Source organism: Sebastes fasciatus, chromosome 4 (genome assembly GCF_043250625.1).
Source record: "Sebastes fasciatus isolate fSebFas1 chromosome 4, fSebFas1.pri, whole genome shotgun sequence".
Taxonomy (NCBI): Eukaryota; Metazoa; Chordata; class Actinopteri; order Perciformes; family Sebastidae; genus Sebastes; species Sebastes fasciatus.
Window position 1 is genome coordinate 36,192,390 of NC_133798.1, and position 12,701 is coordinate 36,205,090.

The following is a 12,701-nucleotide window of genomic DNA, read 5'->3' on the forward strand; positions in this document are numbered from 1 at the left end:
TAATGTTGTTTTTATATATTGTAATTTCAAGATAGCATTTAACACTAGTAAACAGTTTTTCTAACACTGATGTTTGGACTCGTCTTTGTCTCTTTAAAGTGTAGTTAGACCATAAGTTCAGCCAGAGAACTCATTTTCTTTTCCAAAGAGCTTTTTTAACATTTAGCCGTTCTTTTATCTCTAATTACGAGGCAGTGCCCCGACATCACTTCCTCACTTGAAAATAGGCTAAATGAACGTCTTAGGAGTGGGGGTGCTGTGTTTTTTCATTCACTTGCTAAATAATGATTGATAGCAGCAGGACATTTCTATTAGAGGAAACGTGGCTGGCCAAGAGGAGGTTTTGGAGCCAAGACTGGGAGGAGTTTGCAGAAAAGGCGATGCTGCAGCAGAAGGAACAGTCTGCTCTCTATTTCCTGGCTGGGCAGCATCCCTGGTGACAATGCTCCACGCCTCAGTCCAACACTGTCTCTAAATGCTTAACCCACCTTCATCGGGCAGGAATGTGTATCCCCATTCTCTTCATCTGGCTCCCCGTGATAGTACAAGCCTTACCTTAACTAACCACTGACATGTCCAGATCACTTACCAGTTAGATTTGTAGCTTTTTACCGTACTGGTTTGAGACGTTTCCTATTCTAACAACTCCCTCTCTGTGTTCCTACAGATCTCCCCTGTGGTCCTAGAGGTCATGGATGAGCAGACAGGCTCTCCTGGAGCCAATACTGAAAACAACAGCCAGAGAAATGGAGATGAGGTAGGAGCTGAACACACAGATATCAAATGACATATCTTTTCAGTTTTTCCAATTCAACCGCCCCAGAATGTCCTGCCAGTGTATATCACGGGGGGATTGCTACCTGAACCATCAAAACATATCTGTTTTTGTTATCTTTGCAGAAGCCCCGACGTGGCAGCTGGACCAAGGGGAGGAAGAGGAAGAAGCCAATGAAGGACAGCAACGCACCCAAGGCCCCGCTAACGGGCTACGTTCGCTTCATGAACGACAGACGGGAGCAGCTCCGGGCAGAGAGGCCAGACGTGCCCTTTCCAGAGATTACGAGGATGCTGGGCAACGAGTGGAGCAAGCTGCCCCCCGAGGACAAGCAGGTCAGTGAAGAAGGTCCAGACAGGATTACACATTGAGCAAACAACTGTGAGGAGTCATCTGTGAACGTTCTGTATTTCTTTCCTTTCCAGTTTGTATCTCACTCTGTTTAAGATGACCTACAAAAAGCACAAGTATTCATACAGATTAGTGCAAGAGATGTAACAATCCAATCTGAAAGATCGGTATCAGGGACGATCAAGGGATTTTTAACTGATCAGTATTGGCTATATTGAGCCCGATCCGACCCTTTGTTTTACGTCAGCTATAACACAGGTGTTTTTACTTGTGAAGATTTCATGCACAGCAATGCAACGAGTGCAGGCCGCGTTAACTCCGTGAGCTCCGTGTGTGTGAGCAGGGGCTGAGCTCCGACTCGTGGCAAAACACCATAAACGACTGCAAAACTCGCGTGTTTCATTTCAGCTCTTTCTCTTAATATTCTAATGGAAACTGTGAAGGAGCTACGTAACATCCGGTTGTAAATTCCGTCACGGAGGACAGCAAAAATGTAGAATATTTGAACGCCGTTCAAATTTGACCGTCCTGCTCTCGTCCACTGACATGATATCCGGTTTGCCGTCTACCGTCTGTCTGATTACATGTGAATGCAGCATTAAGTGTGCAATGTGCAGCTGTATTTTAGAGGAAAATAGAAGTATTGGATCGGGATTGGGGGCAAAAAAAAACTTCATCGGGACACCCCTAATTGGTGCGACAATAGGGAACAACTAGGGCGATCCAGGTTTTGAGAAAGCAGTAGAAGAAAATAAACAGACCAGAGGCCGGAGCAGCCAGCAGCTAAATCTATTCATTTTTTTTATTAACAAGGTGGTGGATTTTTAATTGCCATTACTTTTGGCTTTAAGTAATTGCACCAACGGTGCCCCAAAGGACAGGACTGAAATATTCATCTGCAACATGCCAACACTTCGACTATCCCCAGCCAGACACATTTAACACTCTCAAACCAGCAGAGACTTTCATCTAATTCTTCCCTGTGCACAAAAAGAGTGTCGGAACAAAAGGCCTTGAGTTGAGTCCGTGATGGTGTCGGTGCTTTGGAGCTGACAAAACACTGACTTACACATGAGCGTGTTTGGTAGATTGACATGCTTTCACAGATTGTCTCGCCATAGTCGATGGCATCTTGTGTCCTAGATACGCCCTCAACTGTGATGCAAGAATACCAGAAAGAGATTACAAAGGAGAAAGTTGCTTTCTTGTAGTGATAGGACCATGATTACAGACATGTTCGGGCAGATTTTCCATAACAATTTGTTATTCCGCTGTAAAGATATGAGCCATACCGCTGTGCTTCAACCAGGGAAAACTTGGATGGCCTTTTCAGAATATGGCAGCACATGGGTCAACAAGATGATAAATCAGTTTAGTTCTGTAATTAACATTTTTTGAACTGTGTATTTAACACAATGCCAGCATCAATGCTTCATGTTTCATTTAACACAATTCCTCAGCTTTGTCTATCAGCAAGCAAAAGCCCTCATGCATAGCTGCTATTAGTCAGAGCTGGAACTTGCAGTTCTTCTTGCCTTTCTTTCCAGAGAAGATTTGAGAAATCTGGACATGTTTTGTTTTTAAATCCAAAGGTGGGATAGAGCCCGGAGAGCTTTGCTGCTGATTTGTATCACGTTGTTGAACCACGAGTTCAAAGCCTAGTCAGATATGCCAGTATCCTGGGACAAGGTCTTTGCATGAAGATGGTTTATTAATATTTCCTCTAATTCCCAAACTAATATTACAAGATACTTTTTTCGTTACAAGCCTTGATTGAATGTAGGTTATTAATATTGGAAATTACTGATTTTTGTCTTTTTAAAGAAACTAATCCTGATTAGAAATAATTACTTTGACTCATCGTGCCATCTCACCCACAATCCTCCTCCTTCCTCATTCACCAAATCTCATTTTCCTTCTTTTTTTTTGAGTCTTCTCACCTTTCTTTCCTTCTTTTCTCTGCAGCGATACTTGGATGAGGCGGAGCGAGATAAGGAGCGCTACATGCGGGAGCTGGAGAAGTACCAGAAGACAGAAGCCTACAAACATTTCACCAGGAAGGTCCAAGAGAAGCAGAAGGGCAAGCGGCACAGGGGAGGTGAGATCGGGTTAGAAAAGCAGCAGGGTGACAAGTTGGCCTCAACCACTGAAAGTAGCTCGTCATCGTGGCAGTTAGCCCACCATCATTCTGAGGCACGGCTGTTTGAACAGCAGTTGGCAAGTCAAATACTTAATATGTCTGGTGACATTTGGATAAATCATGTATTATGTTTGGTGGACAATTCCTGCCCAGACAGATTGACTAACGTGAACATGAATACAATGCAGTAAGCAGTCAGTTGCATTATGGGGTTGTGTGTCTGTTTTCCTTTTAAGATTAATGTTCAGAAATGGATGAATATAGGAGTTAGGTTTGGGTACCGTTCACATTAAACTGATACTGGTACCGGTACCTGGAATTCAGTATCAGTACCCAACGTTTTTTTTAGTACTTTACTCTCTCTGTAATAAAAAAACGCAATCAATCGTTCTTTAACGCAATCAATATTTCGGAGGTTGTAGCGGGCTCAGTTTAAAGCTAGAGTGAATATACTGGCATCATAGGAAATTAGAAAACCTGTCATATGTCATACTTGTTTGTCGCTAAGGAGGTTAAATAACGCTCCAAATTTAGGCTACATTTTAGCGAGGAAAAACTGACATGGCCATTTTCAAAGGGGTCCCTTGACCTCTGACCTCAAGATATGTGAATGAAAATGGGTTCTATGGGTACCCACGAGTCTCCCCTTTACAGACATGCCCACTTTATCATAATCACATGCAGTTTTGGGGCAAGTCATAGTCAAGTCAGCACACTGACACACTGGCAGCTGTTGTTGCCTGTTGGGCTGCAGTTTGCCATGTAATTATCCCCCTTTAAGGTACATTTTTAACAGATTAAAAAAAATGCGATTAATCACGAATGCATCTCTCCCAGATGTGCTCTCAGGTACTGAAATTGGGCACCGATTGATTTTACGTGAATCGGTACTCAGTAGTACAGATGTAATTCGGTCCGTACCCTTAAAGGTACTGACTTTGGTACCCAACCCTAATAGGAATTGGAATTTTAAATCTCTGGACTGGTTTGCAGATTCTGGTTTTGACCATAAAGATGCCTTTGAGCAAGGCACCAAACCACTAAATGATCTTGTGAAGTTGCTTTAACGTAGAAAACGTTGGTCTTGTTGGGAAACTCCTTGAAATGCATTGCTGCTTAAACTTGAAACGGGATGCCGGTGTATATAAAAAAAGAAATAAGTCTGACAAGGCTAGGAAATAATTTCCCACCCTAAATTTCTTTGCAGTGTTTTATTACATCATTTGAATATATTCCATTATTTGGCGTTGGAACTCAGAACTCATTATTGTCTTTGCTCAGTCAATGGAAATGTGGCAAGGACAAGGGATATTTCTTGAGTTCGCAGTAGTTCAGGTTATGAGTTATAGTTCAGCTCGAGGCCAAGAAGCCATTCCTGTTGCTCACACAACACATGGTCCACATTATGTCTTCCTACTCTGTAACTGGATAAATCTCAGTTTGGATATCAAAAATGTTGATGACATAAACAGCTCTGCCATGGCAACAAAATGCTCTACTGAAGTAGATGCTCTGCCTCATTTCAGTTGATTCACAATACGGAGTGCAGAGATTGGATTTTAGTTTTTGGATCACTTTCATTCATTCTATCAGTTTACGATGTAGTTAAGGCACGCTGCGCCGGAGGAAACATGAATCATCTGCTGTGCTCTTTATTCTTTCCTTCCTTTCCAGATGTTGGGCACCAGGTAGCCAACGAGGCTCTTCACGAGGTCAGTAACTCTTTCCTGCCCTCTCACACTCACAATCACGTTCCTTAAAGGAACAGTGTGCAGCATTTATACTGGACATATAATATTAATAAGTATGTTTTCTTTAGTGTGTAATCACCTGAAAATAAGAATTGCAGTGTTTTTGTTACCTTAAAAATGAGCTGTTTATAATCTACATACTCTTCATATCTCTTCACTGAGCTGGTCGCCATGTTTCTGCAGTAGCCCGAAGCGGACAAACTAAAACACTCTTCTAGATAGGGACATTCGCATTTTCACGTCGGTCACTATAGTTCTCCTACACGCTTGGCAAAGAGGAGAAGTTTCAGTTGGTTGAAATCTGCAACCTCACCTCTAGATCCCACCAGATCCTACACACTGCACCTTTTAAGAAGTAAATATCATATTTAACTAAGTGATGACATCCTCTTCTAACTATCTAATACATAATAATAAACATTGTATTTGCTCCACAATTACTGTCCAGGCAAAGAAAGCACAAAATCTCTCACACAAATTTGCATGGTTGGAGCAGAAATATAGCAACACATACTGAACACATGATTAGTTCAATTGAGTATCCTCAAAATATCTGTGAAAATGCTAAATCAACATGAATTGCAAAGGTTGGATTTAACTTAAAAACTAAAATTTCTCCAAAACTCAACAAGTGAATCTTTGCAAAAATGTCACTAGTTTCACTCGCTGTAGGGACGCACTGATACCGGGTCGGATATCGGGCCGATACTGACCCAGATAGCTGGATCGGGTATCGGTGACAATGGGGCGATTCAATTAAATTCTATGTTTATATACTTTATACATTATATGCTGGAATTTTAATTGCTGTTTAAGTTTTGTCCAAACTGCATTAAATAGGTTTGCTCTTGAGTTGTAATTCCTGCTAATTTTGAAGATTTATTACCAAGTTACTGGTGTACGATTTATTATTATAATAGATGTAAGTTTAGAGAATTGTCATTTACTATGTATTTATTTGTTACATTTTGTTTTACAAAGTTAGGAAAGCAATGTTTAAGTCAAGCCTGGTGTTGTCTTACACATAAAAGAATGATCCCAGTCACTTCCACACAGTAAGGCATACAGCTTATTAACTAAACACTGGCATAGGACCGGTACTCGGTATCGGCCGATACCCAAAGCCCAGGTATCGGTATCGGGACTGAAAAAGTCCGATCAGTGCGTCCCTAATTCATTGTAAGATTGGTTAACGGTTATTTTATTTTTTTTTTGCTATTTTTCTCACCAAGGAACCTAAATCTGTTGTGTTTGCCCTCCTCTTGCTCTACCCATTAAGTGCTTATTGTTGCATCACTAAAGCCGGTTTAATCCGCTTTGGTGCTGCGTTTGTATTCGCAATCCAAACACTTGACTTCTACTGAGTGTGTAATTCATTTTTATTAATTTCTGCATGTAATTAAGAGCTCTCCGTTGTGAGTCTTGTAGCATACTCCTGAAGGGTTATGGTCAAGGTGACTTTATCGGAAACAGCGTTCCTGTGGGACTCCCAGTGGTTTCCCCTCCAGATTTTCAGCATGAATTTCATTGTGTTAAGAAATGAGGAAGGATGATGCATTCATTCAGAGGAAGGAGGAAGCAAGTGAAACCTGTGCTGCTGTTGTAAAACACATTGTTTTATTGCAAAACCATTTCAGGGCCTTTGATATCTTAGCAGCGCCGTTGATGAAATTACTTCCCCCTTCCTCATTTCTTAAACTGCATCACTGTATTTCCCCTGTGGCCAGGTATGAAATCAATTACCCACCCACCTGCAGCCCAGCTAGATAAATGACCAGCTCTCGCTGCCAAATGTCTCCACTGTTCAGCTTATCTCGTCCTCTCTTACTGTCTCTGGCTATCAACAGAAGGATGGAGAAGGGAAGGACAGAACTGTGTTTGACATACCAATCTTCACAGAGGAGTTCCTCAACCACAGCAAAGGTAAAGAGCTTGAACACAGCCAGCTGTCTTGTCGAGAAATACTTTGTGTGTTGTGACTTTTTTTAAAAACATCCATTTGTCTAAGTGTTTCTAAACAGAGCAATCTCCGCTACCTCAAGAGAACTTATAGTGCTGCGTCGTCCCAGAATAGTTCCACCGGTCTCTGGGATGCCCAAAACTTTTAAAAGAACACACACACACGCTCTGAGAAAATAAAAAATGAATGATAGCACCAACTGCTGTCTCGTCTCTCCTCTTATCTACCATCGTTTCCCTTTCTCTGCGTATTCCCCCAACAGCACGTGAAGCCGAGATGCGGCAGCTGCGCAAGACCAACATGGAGTACGAGGAGCGCAACGCAGCGCTGCAGAAGCACGTGGAGAGCATGCGCGGGGCGGTGGAGAGGCTGGAGGGCGACGTGATGCAAGAGAGGGGACGCAACGGGCTCCTGCACCAACACCTCGAGACCCTGCGCCAGGCGCTCACCTCCAGCTTCTCCTCCGTACCTCTGCCAGGTGAGAACCAATATCACTGTATTCAGCGGTAATCACGGTTCCAAACATGCAACAGTAAAGTCTTAGTCTTAGAATTTTTCCAGCAGTTTTCACTGGTTGAGATATGAGTAATCATTATTCCACTTGCATCCATTTTAACTAAGAGAAATATTTTTTTTTCCCACTTATTAACTTATTAGTTTTCACATTTTATACAAAAACATTTTCTATACCTAACTACAGGAACACATTTTTCATCTTTTTTTGTTAAGGAAATAAACAGACAAACAAAATCAAGTATAATAAGATAATCTCCATATTAGAATAATAATGATAATAATAATGATAATAATAAAAATAATAAGAAGAAGAAGAAGAAGAATACAAAATAAGAATAAAAATAAACAGACTCGGTGTGTGTTTGTATGAGTGCGTGGCGGTTTAGTGTAAACAAATTCTATAGCAAATGATGAAAACAAACCATAGTACAATATCACAGCTGCTCAAGCACATATGTAACACAAGTTTTCCATACGCTGCTAAAATGATCCATAGGTCCTCGTAGAGCAAATCTTATCTTTTCTCTCGTCAAAAATTGTAGTGTATCTCTGATCCAATGTTTAAAGGTACTGTTTGTAACTTCTGAGACGTATAAATCGGGTCGGTTTCTCATGCGTGTTCGCGTGTGGCTACGCTGTTCCAACACAAAGCACCAAAACCGCAAAGTTACATCTGGTGAAGCCCGTCTTGCAAAACAGTGTCAACTCTTTCTGCTCCAGCCCCCCGACCCCCCCGCAGCCAGAAGACACGGGAGACCGTAGCTTTGGTCTCCAGGGCCGGAGTCTCTGCTGTACTCTGCTCCTCTGTCTGACTGCTTTTCTTCACTCACACATTGTGCTCGTTCTCACAGTATCAGCATTGATTCATGGAGAGACCTTCGTCTGGTCAGCTAACATTACTGCCAAGCAGCTGAAATATAGAGTGATATTGTGCTTTTAGCTGACGTTTGTCGCCTAATTGTTTTGAGCGATGCTCGTTCATGTCTATGTAGAGCGAGCACAAGCGCGAGCAACAGGACGCTGATTTCCGTTGACTTACCGGCCACAGGTCGCTGTTAACAAGCAATATCTGATTCTTACATAGAGTCCCTTTTAAAGGAGGGAGGGGGGGGCTGCTTCCAAATGAGGAAGATGAGTCTTCTGGCTAAAAGAGTGACATAAGCGATGCAACCAGAACGTATGCGCCGGTGTTGCAGATGAATATTTACATCTATTACGAGAATCAGAATCAGCCGATGGATACATCTTTGAGATTGTAGACAGATGAAGTCTGTGTGCCACCTGTAATCGTATCAGGCCAGACACATATTGAAGAGGAGTGTGTTCTTGAAAATATATGCTATGCTGTCTGCATAGACGTTTCATATACATAATATTTATAGTGCAAAAGAGAAATTCTCTAGATAGAATTATCTTCTTTTGTTTCATTAAAAAGAAGATAAATGACTCAACTCTACACAAGATGACTTATTAAGTTGAGCATTTCTGCAGCATCCTAAATTTGTCAGATATCTGCTGATATAGAGTTGTTGTTGTCTCATCTATTACGACAGTGTGGATCATTAGTTTTGTGAATCTTGGATAATATACGCCTTTTATTCATCAACATTCTGCTGTGTGTGGGAAAATAAACTGAAATTGCTTTGCCTTTATATGTGAAAGAGTCGAATGTGGCCCTCGGGCTCGCTGATATTGATCCATGCACATTATAACCAGTATTGACTTGATATCCCATAACCAGTCGCAAACACAAATACTCTAGTAAACTGTTAGTTCCAGAGTCAGAGTTTAAGCCGAAGAGATATGAATAATAACGTAGGCGTGTTGGTACACTCACTGTGTTTACTGTGTTTACTGTGTTTACTGCGCTTTGAACTCCCAACGTGTCTCCCGGAGAGATGCATGTTTAGACAGATTGTACACAGTGGGACCTCTCGCTGTTCTTTTATTGACTGGCCGTGTCGGTCGGGCCGTGGGCCCTTCTTCACTTTAACCTGTTCATTATTTACATTTAAGGAATGCGGTCCTACTTTGTTCACACTTGTTTTATGCACACATACGGAACCCGGGCTGAGCTCTACACCCACAGGTCTTCTCTTGCAATTTTCCTCCACACCTATTTGAGTTTCTTGCTCACACAGCAGAGACACACAGACTCTGCAAACAGCACAAATAGACACCACTGGAAGTATTTCATAAGAGCTTGACGACGAAAGATGATTGCAAAATCCACTCAGACGTGGCCCTCAGGGAAGCTCTGTGGCACGTGGCGAAAATGTCAATAAATGAATAACCGCTAACATCAAAGCTTCTTCTGAGTATGAGCATGTTTACCTCTGATTTGATTGGTTCTTTCGGTAATTGCGCCATTTCCATTAATCAGCTTACTTTAATTGTCAACTTGAGACGCCAGACCTTGCACCTACTCAAGATTAGATATGTTCATATTTCTGGATTACATTTTTATACACCCCACGACAACGTAGTTGGGGGTATATAGCGTTCCGCGTGTCCGTCCGTCCTTCCGTCCGTTCGCGTGTCACACTTTCGTTTCAGAAAGCAGAACTCGGAAACTATTTAATTCTGTTTTGCACCTCTCGTAGTCTCGATGGATTCGGTAACATTGTTTTGATGCACATTTGAACTGTGACAGCTGATGGCTCTTTCCTGCTGTCAGCCAGACTCTGACCCAGTCATGGGGACATCCTGTGATGTTGCTTGCAGCAAAAGAATCAGTAGTGACGTCCATAGCTGTAAACACAAAGGCTGATTATACGTTTTCATAGAATATGTGGGCTGTAATTAGAAATACATTACACCTCACGACGTGTACAAATTAAGGTAAGATATCTGTTGAAACCTAATGTTGTTTTCTGCCCCCATTTGAGACACATTTCGCAGCAAATATAATTGAACCATTTAAAAGTTCGTGTTGTCCTGAACAGCTTTCACCTTAAAAACAACCACAAGTAATTAAAGAGTAAGCGTGTTTTTATGTCTAAGTGACTAATAAGGACAACAATTTTTAAAACTGGTCCAGTATTGAGTGATAACGCTGTAACCGGCTGCCGCAAAACAAGCTGTCAGGGCAAGTGAGCAGCGTCAATGTAACAGTACGTCCACTAAAAGTGCTTGGTTTTGCCACTGACAGACTCAGACTGTTATTTTAAGTGTCGGACACAATAACAAACCAAGATCAAGTCAAAAGTAAGAAAAACGTTTTATTTCTCCGTAGGGTTCTTTCCATAATGTTGTCAAAGTCCCGCTCAAGGAGAAGTCTCGTTGTGAAATCTGAATATCCGTATATACTCTGGCTCAGATACGGGCGGCCATCGAATTCAAAGACCTCGTCCACATTGTGGAGATCATCTAAATATCCAGCCGTGACATTGAAAATCTTTTAGATAACACAAAGCTACGCTTTCTGTACTCCCAACACAACAAACTCTGCCCAGCTGGCACTCAGGTTTCCACCATGGATGTATTCCACGTTTCCAGTTGTATTCCAGCTGTTTTCCAGCAACACGTCACCTCGCCAGATTTCAGACTTCTCCTCGAGCGAGACTGTTTCCATCATCAGAGCCTGTCACGGCAAAAACGAGCACTTTTAGTTTTAGGACGTGAATGGCGGTGCCAGCTTGCCCCATTGGCACCATATTGCAGCCTGTGAGCAGCTGCCGTCTGCAGCGTTCTCCCTCAATACTGGACCAGTTTCAGAAATTGTTGTCCCTGTTAGTCAGTTAGACACAAAAACATGAGAAAATAGGGTCCACCGAAGTTAAGACATTGTTTAGGTACTGACATCACATACTTGTTGTCCCACAGCCAGTGGAGAGACGCCCACTCTCGACAGCATCGACTCCTACATGAAGAAGCTCCACAGCATCATCGTCAGCAGCCCCCAAGAACACGAGAGTCTCATCAACACTGTGAGAGACGTGGTCAACCGCTTGGACAGGTAAGAGTTGATTCCTTTGGCTGTTTGTTTTGATGACTTCAGTAGAATTTAAGAGTTGCAACTGATGACTTTATCGATTAATCTAATGACTTATTTATTTTTGATTAATTGTCTTGCCGATAAAATTCCTTTTCTCAGTCTGACCAACATAAATCAATTAGTCTAATAGACGGACCGCTTCGCCTCAAGGTCCATTTATTAGCTGTTTTAGAGCTCTTTTTAATTCTTTCAGCAGTGTTAGATTTAGTTGTGTTTCAGCTGTGAATGAATAATGAGCGTGTCTTCTGCTGTCATGCTTTTGCCCCAGATAATTGGACCAAGTCGCTCTGATTTGATGGATTGAGATTCACAGCGACGTTCAGTAGAGAGGCTTCTTCCTGTCGGTCTGTCATCCCAATTGTTTCTGAAAACATCTTTTATTACTCTAAGGAGATGTAGCGTCTCTTATTTATTTATTATTGTTTTACATTCTCTGTTCACACTTTAACATAGCTGTAGTTTGTTTTATACAATAATCAAATGTTAGGACATGAAACGGTTTTGTGTCACTCGTTGCTTCTGTTCTGTCTTCTCTGTCCTTTTATAGCAAAATGCCTCCATATCTAAAGCATTATCAAACATGTTCTGATCAAAGAAAAAAATGTGTCAGTGGGTTTGTATTTACCACTCATCCAAGAAATACTGTTGAGCAGCTTTTTTCCTTTTTCTTACTCTGTTGAAGAAAAACATGTGCCATTTATTTTGTTTCCTGTGTGAAAAAAAAGTGTTTGTGTTTTCAATAAACGTATTTACATTTGAGCGGTGGGTTTGTTTGGATAAGTTCATGACGTGCTGGGAATGTGTTTGCACTGGAATGAAAATCAAAGTTAGATACACTCGGTACCACTTGGACTAGATTTCTTGTTTCATCTTCTTCAGAAAGTCTCTCTCAAAGTTTCTCATAAGTTTATATAAAAGTGTCAAGTGTTGAAAAAGATCTCTCTTTGATGGCGTGTCTAAAATTTGCAATATAAATATCAAAGCGGCCAGTTTAAGTATTTGCCAAACTAAACGCTGCATTTCCAATTTGTGATTTGTCACACTAGGAAGAATTCTTGCCTTTCAACAGCCTAGTTTTGAAGTCTACTGTATCAAAAAGAACTACGACGCTAATCTGCTGTAATGCGTCACTGTATGGAATTGTGCTTGGTCAGCGCCAAAGCTTATTACTTACAGCAGATTTGGAGTCAAAAAGATTTGGATTGGTTTTG

General features: G+C 41.5%; 1 protein-coding gene across 3 annotated transcripts in view; it reads left to right on the plus strand.

Moving 5' to 3' along the window:
• Nucleotides 1–12,249, plus strand: part of hmg20a (high mobility group 20A) — a 14,483-nt gene extending 2,234 nt beyond the window's left edge. Inside the window, exons 2-9 of one of the 3 annotated variants that reach the window (XM_074633929.1) lie at nt 668–757; nt 901–1,110; nt 3,092–3,224; nt 4,941–4,978; nt 6,865–6,940; nt 7,240–7,455; nt 11,319–11,451; nt 11,759–12,249. In XM_074633929.1, coding sequence (XP_074490030.1) covers nt 692–757; nt 901–1,110; nt 3,092–3,224; nt 4,941–4,978; nt 6,865–6,940; nt 7,240–7,455; nt 11,319–11,451; nt 11,759–11,762 — 876 coding nt within the window. In that variant the 5' untranslated portion in view covers nt 668–691 and the 3' untranslated portion in view covers nt 11,763–12,249. Of the gene's footprint in view, nt 1–667; nt 758–900; nt 1,111–3,091; nt 3,225–4,940; nt 4,979–6,864; nt 6,941–7,239; nt 7,456–11,318; nt 11,456–11,758 lie in introns of those variants that run through there. The other 2 variants (XM_074633928.1, XM_074633927.1) reach the window with 2 other exon arrangements.
• Nucleotides 12,250–12,701: the final 452 nt, after the last annotated feature.